The following is a 20,723-nucleotide window of genomic DNA, read 5'->3' as shown; positions in this document are numbered from 1 at the left end:
GACTTCTGATCAGTAATTCGTTCACCAATAAATCGTAGCATTTATTTGCATTAAATTTAGAGCCAATAAAATAAAATAAAAGGCACAACGCAGGAACAACTAGATTAAGGAAACAGTTAAAACTGTTTAAGCGATGAGTTTAAATCAGCACTGCCTTTAACACTAATACAATGTTGTATAAAATGTTTCTTTACACGTTTTAGATGCATAGCGAATATTTCATCGAAGGACAGTGTTTAAAATTATTATAGTTTGAAAAGTTGGTATGGGCACTTGAGCTTAGTAAATTGCACTGGGGCGATAAGTTACGTTTTGGGATTTACTGATACTGCAAACTCATATAGGCAAGGCTTTGTTGGAGTAAAATATGTGGATCAAACAAAATAGCTGAATAAAGTACACAGTTGGATCAAGGAGGAATCGAGCTCAATTTCTTCTGGAACAAACGAACTTCGAAGCATGAAGGAAAGACATTTCCAGCAAATGCCATTTTTTGTGCAAAATCAAGCTGTACATTAGTGCAAGTAAAGTACTTACAATGGGATTTTTGTACATTGTCTCTTTTGACAAAAGTTTGTTTCTTTTTTCGTTTGTTTTCTCTGGATGGACATTTTCATGCTTTTGTTGCTTTGGGATAAATTGTAAAATGATTTCGATGTAAAAAAAACTTTGTCGAATTTTCTGTTGTTAAGTTTTTTGTCCGATTTCGGATTTTCCGCGTCGCGTTTTCGGATTTTTTCGGATTAATTCGTGTATTGTCGGATTTTTTCCGGATTTTCTCGGGTTATTTCGGATATTTTCGGATTTTGCGTCCGATTGGAACATACCTACTAAACTCGGAAGGTTTTCAAAGTGGATTCTATCTTCCTGTTGCAGACCTTGCATTTTTTTGCTGACGTTGCACAATTCTCGCACAGTGCCAGATGACCGCATGGGATCGACATTGTGTTGGCGTCGTTGCTAAAACAAGTCTTGCATTGGCGTTCGTTCACCAAACTCTGCAGTTCACTCGATTCTGCTGAAAAAAACATTTGAATTAACAGTGGTTAATATTTAGGAGAAATGATTCCCTTATGTAGACAGGGTTAACAGGTAAGAGTAAAAGTAGGATATTGAAAAATGTCATCAGTTCTATATTAAAAATATCTTAAATTCCAGTGATTTTCCTGTTTTTCGTTGGTAGTCATGGCGGAAGTATATATTTAAAATATTGTTGTTGGTAAATTTCAACAAAGCTAATACCTTCGCAGCATTTCTGATCTGCAATCGAATAGAAGTTCGACCAATACCACTTGCGCGAGTGCAAGCATCACGTTGCATTGGCGACAGCACGGTGAAATGATCGAAGAAATAAAAATTCACCTGATGAAGTTTTGACGATTTTCGATGGTACTTCGCCGCTAGATGTCGCAACGTTCTGTCGTTTTTTGTTTTCTACGTTAGCTTCGTGCACCGGGATTTGCTGAGGTTGCTCGCTCACTTCCATTGATGAGTTTTCCACGTCTTCGTCTTCATCTGGGAGCTGGAGGACAGCATCCAGGAGCTCCTCCGGGGAAGAGAAGTTCTTCTGATGTTGGTTAACTTGTCTGCAAACGGATAATTAGTTATTTATACATGTATATTTGAACACGTAATAGACCATTTAGTAAATAGACGAATAATTAGTTTCTTCAATCTCGCAAAACGCAATTGCTTAAATACATGTACACACATAGTTGATTATATCGAAAGTTAGTTAAGTTTATTAGCAAATGCAGAGATTCCGATGCAATCAATATAGTTTATGACGTAAATAAGTGACGTCATCATCTTCGATTCGTGAAAAGGGCTTCAATGAGATTAAATGTTTGTTAAACGTGACAATTACATCAGTGGTCGGCAACCACGACGACGGGTTCGTTACCGGGCTGTAGAACTGGTTTTAACCCTGATTTAAATCAAGTCCAAGTTCAATGCAAACAAACGAACTCACTGTTTAATCGCAGTTTCAACTTTGCGTTTGGAAAATCCCATCGCCACGACGCGTCCGGCGAATTCTGAGTTAATTGCGTCACTGAGGACACTACGCCCCCCAGCGGCCACGGAAGGTGGTGTGAACGAACTGAGGAGGGAACCGGCGCTGGGTCGAGCGGGTACTGATGGGGTAACAGGGGTAATGTTGGCGATTTGCTGCTCAAACACCCCGGGTTTGTATTCATCTCTCGGGTTGCGGATTCCTGGTCGTTTGATGTTCGGGAATTTTGCGACAAGTTTTCGCACAAAATCGACTCCTTTGTGACGTAATACAAACGCACATCTGAAAAAACAAATGGAATGTTTAAACACAAGTCGAAATTCATAAATTTAGTCCAATTTAACAACAATTTTCAACTAAATTTTGCCTCAACGCTTTTGGCTTCACTTGGTACCCCTAGTATAAACACACATTAATATGTTTGCCACTTTAACCGGTTGTTATCAATATATATTTAAAACTAAAACTTGTAACTGAGAAACCAGCACTACGAAATCCGTTAAGATGGTTTAATTAAGTTGCATTTGTGTGTGAATTGTGTCTGTATGTTTAGGTAAAGTTTGTTCGAGAACACACAAACAGAATTGAAGCTTTAAACATTGAAGCTTTGTTTTCACATAAAAACAAACAAGTTATTTTCACTGACCCAGGAAACCACTTTGCGTGTTCTGTCCAGGGTTCGTCGTTCGAATCCCAGTTCTGCAACCCTCCGTTGCAATACCAACACTTCGCTCTGTCGCGTTCGCCTGAAGTAAAAACACACAGTTAGATTGTGGTGCACGTGGTACCAACGTAACACGGCTTCGTGTATAAAGAGAGTGAACTAGTTGAATTCAAAACTCGATGCATGGTGTGTAGTGTAGGCCTAATAAAATGGTTATTGTTTGTATCATGTCTGCAAGTTAGAGACAGAAACATGTTTTTAATACGTAATATCAAACTGTTAAAGAATAATTGTTTAATATTTCATTTTAAACTGTTTATTATTCGTTTCAACTTCGCAAGTTAAAGGTAGGGACATATTTTGAAACGTAATATCAAATTGTTAAAAATATACTTGTTTCTTCATGAACAAAACGATATCGGCATTTTGAAAGGTTGAATATTCAGTCGCATAATGTGTGAAAATCACGAACCTAGAAAGAAGAACCCGGCTTTTGCGATTTCCATCTTGGTTGAGTTAATTCTGTGCGACGGCCATCTTTGATCGAATGTTTCGAACCTGGAGTCAACGTTGCGCATGTGAGGGCTGATAGCGTTGTCGAGAGGAAAGATCGCTTCAAGAAGTTTCAACATTTTATCATCAGGGTTTGGGGGTTCCACCGGAAGGGGTTTATTGCTGACCACCACCAAGTTTGACTTGATGTTCCGTTCCTCGTTGCCCATCATCATTCTAGGGAAAGAAAAATTGTTAAACTTACCAGGGCAGCACTTACGAACTGTTTAAAGCGGTCGTTCCTAACATTGGGCGCCCACAGTGGAGTAGTTTGATTTTCAGGGCATTTAAGCGCAACCAAAGGGGTTTTAAATATGCTATAGGGATTAAAAGTTAAGTTTATCATTGCAATGAGGCTTGGGATTTAACAAGTGGTTTGGTGGACGCGGGTAAAATGTCAGAAACCACTGTTTTAAACTGTTTGTTTGAATATTAGTAAAATATCAGAATTGCTGTCATATTATCTCATTTGTTGTAGAATGGTCTACTTCATTCATCTAAGGATTATCTCCATTTCCATTCCAATTAAACATCGCGTCATTCCACTGATTTAGCGTGGGTTTCGAACCCACAACACTTCGACAATCACAATTTTTATCCTCCCACTGTTTCGTGTTTAACACGTCAGCAAAGTATTGCTTGCCACTATATGGCGCAATTTGCTATGATTGGCAAGCCAGCTTGGTACCACCGTTAGATGGCGCAACTTGCAGTTAAATTTTGCAAGTCTGCTTTAAACCACCACTAGATGACGCAACAAACAACCTTAGTTGAATGTCGACTTTGTGACCGCTATGTGGCGCAGTTTCAGATCAACATCCTGGCAGACTCAGAACCAGACAAGCCAGGTTCGAGCGCTGTCCAGTTTTTTGTCTGTTTTTTAGGGGCAAGCGCCTTAGACCATTCGGCCAAGTGCTCGCAACTGCCCACTAGCGACTCCTAGCGGTACTGACTTGCAGTGGGGAAAGTGACGTCGGTGCTCGGCGTTGATGACATCATTGGGTGACCAATTGCGCAACACTCCCGCGCAGCTGAAGCATTGGGTTCGATCGAGATTCCCCAAGTAGAAGAACCCGGATTTTGCCAATCCTTCGGTGGACACGTGGCGGTATGTGGTTGGCCAATCAGCAAATGACTTTCTGGATTAAGAAAATGTAAATGTCAATATTTGACCAATAAAACCAAGACATACTATGTTAACAAATGGGACTTTGATAACTTTATAATCAGACCATTTAACTTTTAAGCGTTGCCATAAATTAAATAAAAAAGAACATTTACCTTCTCTCATCCTCTTTGTAAAGATTCAATGAATTGAGCAGGTTTAAATGTTTGGATGAGGGCACGGTCGCAAATTTAATATCCTGCAGCAAAAGCAAACCAGTTTAGTTCATACGTAACTTAACTGAAACCTGATAGATTTTCGTTCATTTCATATTACGCAACAATCTCTCACTTCATTCAACGATCTCTCCACTCCATGCGCCGCTGGAGGCGGTGGTGAGCGCGACGTTTCCATGGGAACCGCGTTACTGGGGCTGCTCGGTTTATTATTGGTTTTTTCATTGTTCAAACTCATTTGATTGATGCTTTGAGAAACTGTTTTTGCGAAACAAGGAGTTTGTAAGCAAGTTTAGGAATATGATGAGAAAACAACAAGAAAAAAATGTTACTTACTGATGGCGTCTGTGGCAAGAACTGCTGGTCGTCCAGCTGTTATTCCATTCGAAACCTGAAATTTTAAAAAGGTTATTAACTTGCTATAAATACCTTATTTAATAAAATCCGGATAAAGCCTTGTTTAATTTTAAATGTGGAGAATTAAAATAACTACATATATTACAGAAAACCCAGAAAGCTGGAAAAATGTACACAAAAAGTTTTAAAACAGACGTAAAAAGTAAGTTTAAATCGGGATTTTAACCATCTTCTTTTCAAAATAAGTTTTGTCAAACAAACACAAAAAACACGTTTTGAGGATTATTTTGAAAGTTCATTTGCATTTGCAGTAAAAGAATCCGAAGCAATCACCTGTGATACAGACGAACTACATGAAGCGTTAGAGGATCCGTAACCAGAATCCATGCTCGGCTGCAGGGAGGATTTTTGTGGCTGCAAGTCCTTCATGATGTTGAAAGCTGAGATGGGAACGTTTCTCTCATCGGATCCATTTGCAAGTTTACAATCGTCAGTGTGCCATTGTTTCGATCTGGGGTCATCTCTTTCCACCCAATTGTCGATCGCGATTCCACAACTGGCAAAAAAACGTGGTTCAAGGTCAAGTTCAAAGTTACGGTGTTTCATAGTTGTTTCAGACGCTGCGATTATACATGTAATTTTATAATTATAAAACAAGCTTTATGCGTGTAAGTTAAAAAAGATGACGTCAAAACCTTAGTAATGAAAATGGCGGTTGGTTCGAGAACTCACTTAATTTAGTCATGCGGAACGGCGGAGTAATTGCGTGTTCACTCACCTGAAACATTTAACTCTGTCTTTGTAGCCGGAGTAATAGAATCCGGATCTAGCGAGCAGAACCGGATCCACCGGTACGTGTTGGGGAAATTGTTTAAATGTCGTCATACGGTAAACCTCTCGCTCGGTGTCGCCAGGGAGTATGTAAACACTCTTCTGTCCTGTGAAGCAAAAATTCTAGTTTTAAATGGTTCGAATCACCAAAAATAGAACTTTTATTATAGATATTGCGCACCCCGGTTAAAAGTTTTTAATGAAAGTTGAAATTTTGTCTGTGGTACGACTATTTCTTTAGAAAATCATGTTTTTGCGAAATTTGCTTTTGATTTTTTTATTTCGCCACCTTGGTTAATTTATTGGCAACAACAAATTTTTATCAAGATAATAAACTTTAGTATTCTGCTGTACAACACAAAACACATCGAACCTAGCGCTATTTACCAAACATGAGTTCAACCGTTGTCTCCACACAAAAAGGGGGATTACATAAGAGTTTACAGCATTATCCCAAACAAAGAAAAAAATTACAACCACCATTTTATTGCATTGCGCAACTTGGTTTTTGCAACAAAATGAAAGTAAGTTTTGCAGGAACTTCGCGGTATTTCGAAACACAACATTGCAGCGAAATAAAAAGCAGAGCAAACATTGCACCACGGCCAACGGAGCGATAACACAATGGGATTTGGTGCCAAAGTTCAGTGTTATTTATTGAAATGCTGCAACTCAGCAAACTTTGAAGCGCGTGATCGGGCTATTAAGCTGGTATTTATGCCTGCGGGTCATTGCACCATGACTTATCAATTCCGTGGCAATTATTTGAATTGGCTTGGCTTTGATTTGTCAAATGTGTTTTACAATAGGGATATGTTTTCCATTGTAAAAACGCATTTAACGCACATCTATTTTTTGTGCTGTTTCTACAGGCTATATTAGTGCAACTTAAGGTCCAGCTTGACGAAACGTTCTTACAAACCCATTTCTTAGACATTCTTGCGAACAACAAATTTTACCCACAAAATTTGCCACCACTCCTTGGCGCAGTTAAAGTGGATTTAGTTGTTTTGCGCAACCGAAATTTTGCGAGAAAAAATGGCGCAAGTCGTGCGTAAATTTCTGGCGACTAACCCAGTAAGCCCTTCGCGAGGAAAACCACAAAAATGCTCCAGTGGCTATGTTAAAAACACCAGAAACGCTGTTTCGTACGCTTTACATGCAACTAAAAGCTTTTTTCTGCTTTTGGTAAACAAGGATTTGAAATTTGTTTATGATGCAACAAGTGACGCACGACCAAATATGCAAAGGCTTTCAGTTCCTGTGTCGCAATCGCAATGAATAGCTGAAAGGGCATTGAGGCAATACCAGCTCAGACCGGTTTAAACCAGCTCAGCTCAAACACCAGGGGAATCACCGGACGGTCGATATCTGAGCGGTGCAGACTTATATGTCCCTTTTGAACCAGGAACTAAAAAAGGACAAACACGTCCAGCCCTGTGTACATGACAACTGACATTCGGGTATCTATGCGCTGCTTTTATATGGACCCACCTAGCGAACTTGATAGGGGTTACTAAGGTTACACAATACAATGTCAAGCCCTTCCATCACCAAGAGCACCTAAACTCTTATGTGGTGTTGAGAAAAAAGAACTAGCAACAAGTCAATGTGACCCAAACCTAGTTCAAACTGGTCACACAAACTGAATATTGCCCAGGCTGCATAAAATCAGCCACAAACATACTTAAGTTATAAGTCGGTTGTAACAACACAAATCTAACCAGTTTTATTATACCTGGTGGGTCTCTTTGCTTGGTGTTAACGATTCCATCATGATTGAGATTTTCACCTTCAGGGTCTGGGCTATTGTGTCTTTGGTTGCTATCAGAGCATCGGGAAAGATGTGTTATCTCTCCGTTGTGACTATTTCCTTCCATGATAGGAGTTCAATAAAACGCGTTTTTGTAGGTTACAAGAAAAAATTGAGGTAGATGTATTGCAAAAACAATTTCTTCAATGATCTTTTGTTTTTTAATCGAGTGTTTCTTATAAAAAGATATTTATCGAGCACTTTAGGTGCTATTGTCTTTAAATGTGAATCTTCTTTTGTGTGATTTGCGACGAAACAATCATTCAAAATGCTAGAAGGATGATCTCCCATTAATCACCAGTTCATCACATCCCAGAACCATTCTTTGAAGGTTAATATCTGTTGAAAAAAGATAATACATTAAGAAATATAATAGCAGTATAATTTTCATGGAGATTACATACCAACTGTTTAATATTATTTGGAATAAGTCAGTTAACTACGCTGTAAAGATTTTATTATTATAAATTTTAACATACAGGACTATACCAAAAAAAGGAAAATGGTAGGTTTAAACAACTAAAATGTATGTGTACATAACCATACAGTTAAGAGTCTGTATATGTAACAGGGGCCTATTTGAAGTTGCCAAAAATACCTATAAATACACCCTTATCCAAATAGCTATTTGCCTCTATCCTATACCTATAGGTAACACATGCCATTGCCAGCAGCCTACATATATACTTGCTTTCCAACAGACTAACTACTTAAGTACTTACCACAAATTCTGGTAAGCATGTTTCAAAACCTTTGTACGGCACAATCGTCAGATCCAAACAGCAAGAAAACAAACCAAGAAAAATTGAAAGCCAGCCTGTTTGAACTAGTCCAATCCCGTCAGTTACCAAACCTTTCCGATAAGCTGAGATACCAAACCTTTTAAACTGCAGCTACGGAAAGGAACTTCCACTACCATTATGTCGACGTGTCTGGCCACAACTCCTTTTTTCTTTTTTCTTTCTCTTCAAACCGCCGCTCTTTTTCGACCCGTTTGCTGCTTCGTGCTTCAGCTGCGTTAATATTTAGTAGAAGTTGGTTGATGCACAAAAAGTGTAATAATAATTGTAAAAAACACCAAAATGGAACACCGAGAAGGCCAATTACCCTTTTTCGGAAAGATTTAGGTTTTTCCAAGCGATAATTAATCAATGAACAGTTATCGATAAAACATATTTGTGTTGTAAGTAACTTGTTTATAGTTTAAGCTTAATGCGTTTTTGTAGACTAGCTCCTATAACATCACTATACACGGATATGTACGTAAGTCTAATGACGAATATCAAATAGACTTAATTTTTTTTTAGGTTTTTTTTTCACATAAATATTTAAACATGTCGCTTTTTTCGGCTATTTGTGTCGTTGTATTCGTCACAAGACTGCTCTAATTGCCTTTAATTGGTCTTTTTGGCGTAGAGTAATACGTTTACATAGATTGCAATTGTTTTCACAAACAGTTTCGAAACGGACTCATAAACTGCGTTGAAAACCACACCTCTAAAGATTAAGAGTCTAAATCACAAAATATACAGTACCAGTCCTAAAAAAAACTATATTAGACCCCTATGTACAAAAAGTCTGACCCCTTTTAAGATATTTTGTAACACTTTTGGGAAGTACAACATTGTAAAGTTACGCCACATTTAATAAAAGTGAGACATAGGAGAACACATTGTAGTTTAACCCGCAATATTTGTAACTGATTCATCAGCACACAATGGCGCAACATCTCTATATATAAGCAATACTGTTGAAACACGCGGTTGCGCTGCCACGCAAATAGCTACATTCATCATTAGCAATAGCCAAGAGATCTTGCGCTATACCGATTTGAGTAGTCCATATAGTATAGATAGTTACAAACACGTTAAAAGTAAAGTTACAACGACAAGATATTGTCTTTCGTGACATTACTTATACATATTCGGTCGAGCATGCTCTTGTTAAATTGAAGTGACACACCTAATAATGTGGCAGCAAAATAACCTAAGCTTTATAAACCTGTTCGGAATACCTGGGTAAAGGCTTAACTGAAAACACACCCTACTTAAAAACGCAGGTTCGGCCATTCCATTCAATAAAGTTGAATATTATATTAAGCACACTTAAGCCCTGCCCTAACCTGTGTGTAAATCTATATTTGTTGGATGTCAAAGATACAACTGTGTAACAGTAAGCCATAGCAATAAATGTGGTGCAAAAAAATACAACTTACGAGGTTATCGCTGCGCCCTCCACGATCTTAAGTCACGTCAACCAGCGAAATAATCCAGATCTTTGACGTCTTTCGGTGGTTTGTCTTGTAACTTACCATTTTGCAAAATGTTTCAGATTTTAAACAAAAACTTAATCACGAAAAGTTGATAATTTACGAAAAGTTTTTGATTCACACTGCAATAAACAGAAAACATTTTGTAAATAGAAAGGTGGCTTTTCCAAATATTTTCGATTTTATCAACACTTTTACACAAATTCGGCGAAACTCTACTTTATTTGTGTACTTTAAGTCTGGTTTTCTTGTTTTTTTTTAAAGCACATCGATTTTAGTTAGCATATACCAGGGGTGGCCAGACCTGCTTTATGCTTGAGCAAAACTTAGCTTCAAAAGAGCCACAACACAAAAATCAAAAACGAATTTATTGACTCACAATGAAGTGTACGCTTTATAAAAAATGATTATTGTTGTGTGGTGATACTGTAAGTGTAAATATTTTTGACCACAATGCACAAGCCAACACGCTTTTGGACAATAATATTTTTTTCGTTTTTCGGAACGTACCTTGGTTATTACAAACAGTCAGACTGTTATTACGTGATAGAATGCATTGTTTTATAACCAGGTTAAACAACTTGGCAATATGGGGAATATATGTGCAACATTAAAGAGCCGCAATCAGGGCTCAATGTGCGGCTCGAGAGCCGCAGTTTGGCCACCCCTGCACACATGGCCCTCACACTCTTATTTATTTTTAATTTCGAAATACACAGTGGTCGGCAACCAGGCAGAGACCCTGTCGGTCCTCGAGTTCGTCACCTGGCCGTATACTTTTTCAGGGTTAATGCCTTTTACGTAAATATAAAACATGACGTTCAAATGTTATAACTTATATAAGCCGTGAAAAATTGTCATTGCAGCACATTTGTTTTTTTAAAGGCCGGTCCGCGATAAAATTTTGCAAAAAAGGTTGCACCCGTGACATAAATCTACAGTGAAATGCAATTTATGCTACATTATGCTATTATGAAGTGAGTGGCAACGTACATCTAACTTCAGTGAATAAATTTACTTGTATGTGGTTTGCAACAATTTTCAAATTATGCAAATATTTTGTTTTAGTGACGATTATCTACAAAAATGCAAAAAGCCAACCAAATATCAAAAAGCGCCGAGGGGGTAGCATAAAAGCTTGGAATAAATATTGGTTTCTTAAAACTTCTGTCGCTTTGCGGTCAGCTCAATTAAACAAATTAGGTGAGTTCAAAGAATTGCACACATAACTGGTGTGTTTAGATTGCAACACTGCATGGCACTCTGGTTCAATTGCGACAGAGACGTAACTCCCACTTAATGTGGTAATCATGACGCGATAATGGAGATGTGGTAAAACCGTTCCTGTCTGAACTGCAATAAACAACGTCCAAGAACATGATGACATGCAAAAGCATGATACATTTCGGGTGGAAACACACAGTGCAATCCGTTTTTGAAGGGGGATAGAACACATAACAGTTATTACCATATAAGGTAAAAACAGCTACTTCATACCGGCTCATTAAGTTTACCCAAATGTTGTACAACCTTCTTTATCCACCACTATTTCGAAACTACAACAAAATATAATGTTGTGTTGACGAATTGATAGAATCCACAATTCAGGAATTTTTATCTCACGGAACAACTTGAATTTTCTGAATAAAACATATCAAGATTAAAACAACATTTGGTCAAGTTTGAAACAAATTTTAGCCGATTAAACTAGGATTTTCGGCAACTTGTCGTGCTATTATCAATCACCCATAAGTTATCGCAAATTTCTAAAAATATAATTTCCGTAAGGCTCATACATTGTAAACTAAATGTGGTTCACAATCGGTAGTATTTTTTAGCACAAAGATTAAAGAAAAATATTCTTTTTCAGATCTGGTATATCGTAATTTAAACCAGTGGGGTCTGGCAGTGCGGTGTTGGTCGACTGAGACGTGATACAACAACCACAAATTCTTCACAAACAATAGCTAATGAAATTCTATTTTCCATTGTCGTGGGTGGTGAGATTCAACTTACAGTCGCACACATTGTATGTCGCCACCAGTGAAGTATATCCTGCGTTGGTGGATTGTGGTGTTAAAACAAGCGGAGTGTAATGACACCAGGGTTTTGGTTTGGGACATTTTACCTCTAAACAATAAAACTCCACAGAAAATATGGTTTAGCTGAAAACATTCCACACTCCTCGTACATAGTGTTGCATATAACACCAGCAGCTATAGGCAAATGTAACAAGGTGTGCTAACGGTGGATAGTCCAACGATAGTGCGTTTAATGATAACACAAGGTGAAACCAATAAGTCAATAAAATAAAAGCAAAATGTTCTGCCAACCAATACAATACCGATTTTACTCTTTTTGTACAACAACGCAATGAAACAATGCCAAAGAATTTTGTAAAGTTGTTTTATCGAAACTTAAATTTCCTAAAACAGCTTTTATGTTAGGGAGTATACTGTAATTTGGAGCGTTGTTGGTTGCGAAACAATTTTCACGCAAAACTGGCTTCGCGACAATTCAAACTTCCCACAAATAATAGCGATTCCCGGTGATTTGTTACGAATTGGTTTTACAGAGAACCGAGAATCCAATCACACACAGTTGACGTTTCGATGTTGCAATTCAAACAGGCTAAACTTCGCGATTGAGCGTTACTTGCTAAACGAAGGGAAGCAGGGTTTCGGTGTGACTGACCAACTGTGGTGAAATGCTTGACTGTAAGTGGAACAGACAGGCTCATAAATATTTTTAGATCCACCCACTGTGAAAATATCCTTTGTCGAAATGACGAATTTTACACAAGTACAAAAACTTAAATATCCTCAATGAAGAAATGGAACTCAATAAAAACTTCTGAATGACGGCCATGACACCTATAAAAGGACAACTGACGTTAAAATCAAAATGGTACAGTTTTGCGACACAGCAAATACAATGTGCAAATAAAGGTAGCTTCAACGCAATGTGTGAATTTAATCTAACCGCAAACAAGATTACTTGATGGACATGAGAAGGGCAAACACGCATACTTCAAACATTCCCCATAGATTGCAACATCCGACATTTAATATGACTTTTCAGAAAAGTTTGACGGCCATAAACCCGGGTTGGGCGGGGATCCACCGTTTCTAGTACCACACCTTGCTCGGGCAAAACCCACCCATATTTAAACTCGAGTCGCGAGCAGCGCCAATACAGTTTACCATATTTATATGGCTCTTACAGCACGCAACAAGCTCCTTTTCGTCAAACGTTATGCTTAAGTGTTAGAAAAACAGACATCGCCACATACACCGGTTGCGTACGTTGTGACGCAGATTTCAAAATATCACCTTTTATTTAATTTGCATTAAAGATAATATGCAGGGAGAGCAAGAAAATCGCAAAAACATTAACAAAAAGTGTTTTATAATCGACACAAGTTACGAAACAATTCGTGTTACATTTAACAAAAGCCTGATCGGGAAAAGAATCGTTAATTCGCAGCGTTGTATAATTTGCTTGGTTCGTCGTTGTTTATGTTTCAGTGGTAAAAATTAGAGATGTACCGAATATTCGGTTTGCCGAATTTATTCGGCCGAATCGGCCACTTTTTCAAAGATTCGGTTTCGGCCGAATAATTTGTTGCGATTCGGCCGAAACCGAATCTTTTTATACGAACCCACATTTAAAGCGGTAAACGTGTCTTTTCTGCTTATTACCAACGAAAATTGCCTCAATTATTATATTTTTAACACAGTATCGTTTTTGCCATTGCAGGCAAAAAATCAGTAATTTATTGTCGGGTTGGAAATCATGCTTGAGGCAATGTTAAACCCCATGGAACTACATTTAGGACGAAACACAACCATTCTGCACTAATTGCCAGTTAGAAAAACTTATGTTTTCATGTCAAATGCGTACCGTACGACTTCGTGTGACGTCATAAATGATTCGGTTGATTCGGCCGAATTTATTCGGCAAAACCACCGAATATTCGGTTTCGGCCGAATCGAAATTTCGCCGATTCGGTACATCACTAGTAAAAATCCAATTGCTGGTTGCGACCTTTCACATTGAAACGCGTATTTAAGCATCAGTGATTTTCTCTTTCGTCATTTTTAGTAACATGTATGTAATATTGGATACGCCCCATGTAATTTCACATGACCTACCCTATAGACTTCGCAATACCCTGTTTGACAACTTTACCTGATTTGACAAAAATAATTGGACATAATTTTGGCTTGGTCACCGGTTGTGTTTCTACCTCTGGGGAATGAAAAGGGGAAGTCCCAACTGGTGATAAGCCTTGCTGACGTGCATAAAATCATCAACGTGCGTATAAATGGTGATAAACAAAGGTGAAACACTAAGTCATTAAGGACGTGGGTCGAAAACATGTTGACGACTTTGTCTGAGGGAGTTGTAAATACCCGGGTCATTACTATTATGGCCCGGAGCTGTATGACATCAAATTTAAACACAAATTTGCCAGTTGATCAAGGTTTGGCAGATGTACAACTCACACGTAATAAAAAAGTCAATCTTTAGGCGCATTTTGAAACACTTCAACACTTAAACATTTGATTTCGAGTTTAAAAATGTGTCATGTTCAACCTAAACATGGATGGCCGAAGTCAATTAACCTTCCTTTAACTTCAAAGCAAAAAGATGTGACATTGGTCGAAACTGTAAACAATGCGTGGGAGTAAAGGAAACAACAAAACGATTTCATTTTTTGTTTAGCAAAGAAAAAGGAATTGTCTCATTCCATGTTTTTGTGTAATTAGACTAAACAAAGGCATTTTTGTTTTGTCAAGTTGTTAGTCTTTGTTTCGCGGCACATCAAGAAAATATCTGCATTGTAAAACACAACACGATATAAAGCATAGTTCAGAGGTGGCGCAAGGTCAAATTTTCCCGCAGTTGGTCCGCCGTTATACATCGTTGGATATTTGATATTTACATTGTAACGTTAAGACAAGCGGCGCCAGTAACATCGGGTCATTTCAGGAAAATAGAGGAACAAAAAATTGAGGAATAGTATCGGGTTTCGTTAGAACCGACAAATGGAATGAAGACAAATATTATGGGGTTCAGTGCCTACTCAAATAAACTGAAGTAAAAATTCACGAGAGAGTCCGATAACAAATACTTGCCTGAAATAAATCACGTTCTCCCGCTCCAGGATACGACGCAAATATTGATTATGTCTCAAGAAAACAAATAAAACGACCGCGGGACGTAGAAAGAAAGTGATAAAACAAATACCAAATATAGCCCGATGAAATTTCCAATTTTCCCTCAAAAAGTTTTAGGTGAACCACCTGGTTCCACCTTCCCATGACTAACAACAGTGAATAGACAGCTGACGTGTTGATCAACTATTGGACCACTTCCAAGCCAAATAAGTCCACTGGGTGCCAAAAGTTAAGTCATCAATACCTTATGACGATGAGTAACGGCTAAAGTCACAATTACCCGAAACTTTCAATTCGACTAGAGCGTAAACGCGTTAAAAGGTTTTCTTCATATAAAAGTGACCAAAGTTTATTTGTATTAACTTAAAATGCGTTTCATGTAAACTGAATGTACAAAAAATATAATTAAAGTATAATCCCATTTTCTGTTTTAATCTTATTTCGTTCATTTAAAATGTCAAATTTTTGTGTTTTATATGTTTATATATAAAACGGGGTAAAACATACTTCAACATTAGACGCTGAATACCATATGTTCCTTCTTATTGAGTGACAATGACAGCCGTATTCCAATTCAGCATGACATAGCCAGAATTCCCCGGGAAACTTCTTTAGACAGGTCGCCGGGGCTATCCTTAGGCCATTTGTGCTACTAACATGTGCTCCGCCTACATAAGGGCGGTAGGTGGCCAAGAAAACGTGTATCTTTGTCCAACCAAACCTTTATCGTTTCCACGCGATCCGATTACAGAGCCCCCACGACAACCGCATTAAACCGTGTGTCTGAGTTAACCATGCAAACTTCTCTAGCTTAATGTGGAAATTTCCCAAGTCATATTGAGTAAACATGAAACGAAATAGTTAAAATTCCACAGCTCTACGCAAATCACCACGCGATTCTCGGAACCAAAAGTAATGACGGTTGAAACATAACCAGGTTAATTCCCTATTGAGAAATTTTGGTGACAAGATTAACACAAAACTACACGGCGAAATCCGGTGTTTTCCCAACAATTTGTTCATTCATTGAATCGCTTTCGGTTCCACGTGTACTTTTTCTTGCGCAACACAAAATTTACGTCACTTACATTCGGGAAACTACCGAACGGCAAACCCGTGACGTGGTATTTCTTAACTTGGCAAACCGAGTTTACGACAAAAAGTTGGTAGTAGGGTGGGGAATGCCCAATAAAGGATGTGGGGTCAAGTATACGAGAAGTGAGGGTTGGCAATGGGTAAAAACAAAGAGTATTTTATAAGGCAGTGATGGTTCCTGTAGTTCAGTGGTTTCTCAATTTGTTTGTAAAGAGACGGTTCCTACCATTACTCGGAAACTCAATTACGAGCTCTTTGGTGTTGATTCATTCGACCGATTCGAAAGGTTGCCATCCGAACAATAAAGGGAACAATGACGTTTGTTGTGCGACGCGACGCTTGAAACGGGAACGTTAGTCTCGGGTTTACGGTTCAATGGATGTAACAATCACACGCAGGCAAACTGGTCGGGTTAAGACATGACGTCACAGACGATAAAGGTTACGACGGACCGGCCACTAGGGGATTTCCCTGGCGTTGTCTAATGGAAATTTCGAGGCCGGTTGGCTTTTACGTCGGTTTAGGCGCAAAACAAAAGAACCGGCACCGGTGCTTGCCCGACTCTCGTTTCCTGACGTGGTTACCAAGGTTACGTTAAAGAAGTGTGGATTTTTTCTTCGTAGGGAAATATCTTATGGGCATCAGAAAGCACGGCGCAAACTAAATTAATTAAGTAATTCTAGTTCACCAAACGCGCACAAAAGCGAAATAACTTTAAGACTTGTAACAAAAGGCCCAAAAGGGTGCGTCGTACCTAAATGGGCGTGAATAAAAATTTTCACTTACGGCGCCAAGATCTTATATACATAGGTCTTTCTTTGTTTGAGGTCAAAAGAAAAAAGTAAAGTAGCCTTGAGCTTCAATAAACCGAATCACAACACAATAGATCAAATGTGTCGTTAGGCGTGGACGCCAAACAAAAAAAACGTATTGTTTGTTTAAAAAGTACGCGCTTCCCACTAACGCGCCGAAACCGAATAACGGGATTTCCTGGTGTTTTGTTTCCTGGTGACTCAACATTCGAAATGATATTGTCCGAACAATAAAGGAAACAATGACGATTGTTGGCGTCGCGACGCGGTCACTATAGAAACCGGTTGCCGGGGTTACGTATCAGGTTACGTCCAGTGGTGGAATTCAAGTTTTTTTTAGTCGGTTCTATCACAAAAGTCATATTTTTCAGCCACAAAAAAGTCCATTGACAGTAATCAGGAATGCTAACCGGTTCGTTGATCCCATAAAATTTCCTGAGATGGTTCTATAGAACCGGTGCGAACCGGATGAATCCCACCACTGGTTACGTCCAGACGTGACGTAAGAGATACGACCAGACGGCCGCTAGGGGATTCCCCTGGTGTTCTCTCATAAAAATTTCGTAGATCGATCCAAACCGGATTTTTTGCCGGTTTTATTGAAACGAAGGCTGCAGAGTGTTTGGGAATTCCCCGAATCTCGGTTCTTGCTGAAGTATTTCAAAAATGTTACCAAAGCGTCTGTGGGTATTTTCTACGATGTTTGTTAATGTGGTTACATCCCGTTTTTTGCATACATGTGTGGAATCTTTGTCGGTAAGGAATATACAGGTTATTTTGGGCCCAAGACAAAGTACAGCGAAACCTGAATTAATCATTGCACCGAAACTAGTTTGTCACAAAGGTTAAATAAAGTCAAGATTTGCGGTCAAATGTCCAACAAGGGTAAATTGTTGGTTGCAAGTGCGTGTAATCCACACATACTCCAAACGTGAATGAAAAGCAGATTTAACCTTTTCAAATATAACGCTGCAAAACGGCGTCTGAGGAAAATTACACCCACCGTTGATAATAAATCCTCGGGATTCGGACAAGCAATAAACTCGGTGGAACATTATACTGCCTATTAATGCGATATCAAGCAAGTTGAAACAACGCGTAAGTGTTCATGCTAATTGTGGAACACTTGACACGATAACTGTTGTTACGTAACAATTTATCGTTTGTTGCACCATACGTTATGGTTAATGGTTGACATGACTAGTTCCTCCGCTTGACTAGTTGCGCAAACCCACTCAAATAGCGCAAAGAGGAACGACTTCTATCCTCTATCATTATCGCAACATCGAGGTAGTTGTGTTTAGAAATAAAGTGGACGCTTGTTTGTTGAACAAACAACTCTATACATGCCTTCAAAAACACTCAAATTTAAGCGGTTCTTCGAAGGGTTTTCCAAATGAGTCACTTATCGGGCGAAGGAAAACCGAGAGGGACTTACCCTAAATTTTTCCTAATTTCTTTCGCCCTTTCTTCAGGCTTTGCTAAATATGGAGTTTCTCGAGACAATCCATCAATCAAAAAACTGTTTTAACGTTTTCTGCCTGCCTGCTTATGGTGTTGTTTTGTCTTTGCCTTGGTTTGTCTGCCCTCATGTTTGTCTATTGTGTTTTTTCAGACTTTCTGTACTGTTGTTGATTCTGTTTGTAATGTTTTGTCTGCATTTCTGTATGCTACTGTTGTTTATTCTTTCCTTGTTATTTTTCGCGTTTTTACCCACTTTCTGCTCATTTTTGCTCACTTTCTTCATTCTTATTTCCTGTAACGCGTTCACCTCGCAACACAGCAACTAAACTTCGGACAAATTTTACACAAAACAGAACTTTGCACTGACAACAACATTAAAACAATTTAGACGGGGATATTCTATTCTTGGGTTCTAAGTATTTCAAGATTACAGACTTTTTTGATTTAATTTTTACTGTGCATCATTTATAAAGCTTTTAGTGGGAATATTAAATATATAAGTTAATATATGGGACAAATCATACATTGCCTAATTATCAAAGTTTGAACGAGAATATATTTTTCAAGATAAAACAACAATTCAACAAACAACAAAATTTAGGTTTGGACAACATTTAAACTACAGAAAAGATATGTTGGAAAAGGTATGTTGTAATTTTAAACAACAAGGGCAAATAATCAACTATGATTTAGTAGCAAAGGAACTGCTTCGACACGAATGGCTGTTCATAAATCAAGAACTTTGTTGTTTCAACCGCATTTTTATGGATCATATATGCCAACATAAAGGATAAGGGTTGCGCAACCTATTGTGATAAAACAATATAGGCGATGCAACAAATCCCACCAAGGGGAAGTACCAAGAATCCCCGCTCGGGTCGGCTTCACCGGAAAAGTTCGTTTAAAAGCGCTCACGGTTTGAAGTTTTGAAAAACGCTGATTCTACTTTTTGTTATTTGCCGTTTAAATCGAGCCCTCGTTTACATGGTTGTGAGTTGCAGGTTTTTAAATTTGCCGCCAAAACGAGTCGCGTTAAAATTACCACGAAGTCGAATAGGGCAGACTAATATGCGAGAGGCAAGATATTAATAGGGCACAGTGACTTAATGAAATTGGAAATTCAAATTAGGAACCAATTATTGGGGTTGCAAACCAATAAAATCATGGGATATTGACTTTGCATTACGCTATGTTGGTGTGCTAAAATGTTAGAAGGAAAATGCCCAACAATCCAATCAACATTCAACTTACACAAGGTAATTTTTGTAATGTTAAAACAACTCAAGTGAAATACCAACGTTTTAGACCGATGTATGTAGCCAACCAACATATAAAGCTGTAAAGTTGCTATAAAACCGTCGTTTTAACCCAAACACAAGCACGTTTGCCAAAAAACAAGCTGACCAGCAAAACACCGGTAAACAGGAGCACGACATTTGTCAAATGCCAACAGATCCATGCACGTTTAAGTTAAACATATGGGATGACAAGCAGAAATCCAAGCAGTTGTCCCGGGGAGAGCACCGGCAAAAATTCGCCCAGCATAACCAGGTTTTTCCCCAGTAGGTGTTTCCCCGGCAACTGGTCTAAACCGGTTTTGTGCGTGACGAAGCCATGACGAGGCTTGCCACGCCAGTTTCTGTAATTTTCCATCACGCTGTGCCTTGTTGATCAGAATGAACCTAAAGGCCAATGTTACAGCTGCTGTAAAAGCTCATAAACTTGTTGATTGCATTTGCTGAGCTCAGAAAACGTATTAACTGTAAACTATCTTAAGTAATTTAAATAATAAATGTTTCAGAGATGAACCCAAATCTAACTCGATCCACACTTTCTGAGCTATATACTTTGTTTACTGAAACATTTTCATTCACAAAACTTTGGAAATTAAAATTGGGCATAAAACACAAGTAAACAAGAAGTATGACGAAACACAAAACCTTCCTACGACGATGATACCATTTAGCAACCAAACAAGCCACGGATCAAGCAACCATTTCAGTTACAGGTTTTATCATTTTATGTCTAATATCGAAAGTTTCGGCACCCCAAGAAGTGATGGTTTGTCTAATGAAGTTTTGCTCCCCATATTTGGTTATTTTTCAAGTTTACAGGGAATTCAGCACTCAATTAGGTGGGTTTCGCTCAGGGTTAAGTCAACTTAATTTCAGTTTTGTCCTTCCAAGCGTTTCGAGCAGTGAACTAAAACAGGGAACGTTTAGAGCTTTGCTCTCCACTATGTGCAAAAGTTATGTTGAACAAATGATGTTTTTTATTTTAGAATAAGGTTTGTTACTACCAACCATACCACAATATTATGCAACTCTA

At 38.4% G+C, this 20,723-nt stretch overlaps 1 protein-coding gene across 2 annotated transcripts; it reads right to left on the bottom strand.

The window, feature by feature from the left end:
• Positions 1-28: 28 nt before the first annotated feature.
• On the bottom strand, positions 29-9,924 carry LOC145224747 (baculoviral IAP repeat-containing protein 7-like). 2 transcript variants are annotated; one of them, XM_080091331.1, is made up of 14 exons: positions 9,788-9,924; positions 8,295-8,585; positions 7,498-7,911; positions 5,707-5,866; positions 5,262-5,484; positions 4,908-4,962; positions 4,687-4,829; positions 4,512-4,594; positions 4,184-4,369; positions 3,151-3,407; positions 2,661-2,760; positions 1,973-2,296; positions 1,363-1,586; positions 29-1,018 (listed from the first exon to the last, which is right to left on the bottom strand). In XM_080091331.1, the coding sequence occupies exons 3-14, from the start codon at positions 7,637-7,639 to the stop codon at positions 831-833; spliced, it is 2,085 nt and encodes a 694-aa protein (XP_079947457.1). In that variant the 5' UTR covers positions 7,640-7,911; positions 8,295-8,585; positions 9,788-9,924; the 3' UTR covers positions 29-830. The 2 variants fall into 2 exon arrangements, with proteins under 2 accessions (XP_079947457.1, XP_079947458.1); XM_080091332.1 differs by having other exon boundaries at positions 29-1,015.
• Between the last annotated feature and the right edge of the window lie 10,799 nt (positions 9,925-20,723).

The sequence above is a fragment of the Phallusia mammillata genome, chromosome 4 (assembly GCF_965637545.1).
Source record: "Phallusia mammillata chromosome 4, kaPhaMamm4.hap1.1, whole genome shotgun sequence".
Taxonomy (NCBI): Eukaryota; Metazoa; Chordata; class Ascidiacea; order Phlebobranchia; family Ascidiidae; genus Phallusia; species Phallusia mammillata.
Note: the sequence above shows the minus strand (reverse complement) of the source record. Positions and strands in the feature narration are given on the sequence as shown.

Bases quoted from the DNA above. Each gene is read 5' to 3' on its own strand.
- LOC145224747 (XM_080091331.1), bottom strand. From the start codon at position 7,639: ATGGAAGGAAATAGTCACAACGGAGAGATAACACATCTTTCCCGATGC. The intron at 4,830-4,907 runs GTAAGTAACATT...TCGCAAAAACAG, and splicing joins TCTTGCCACAGACGCCATCA to TTTCTCAAAGCATCAATCAA. The intron at 4,595-4,686 runs GTGAGAGATTGT...CTTTTGCTGCAG, and splicing joins TGGAGAGATCGTTGAATGAA to GATATTAAATTTGCGACCGT.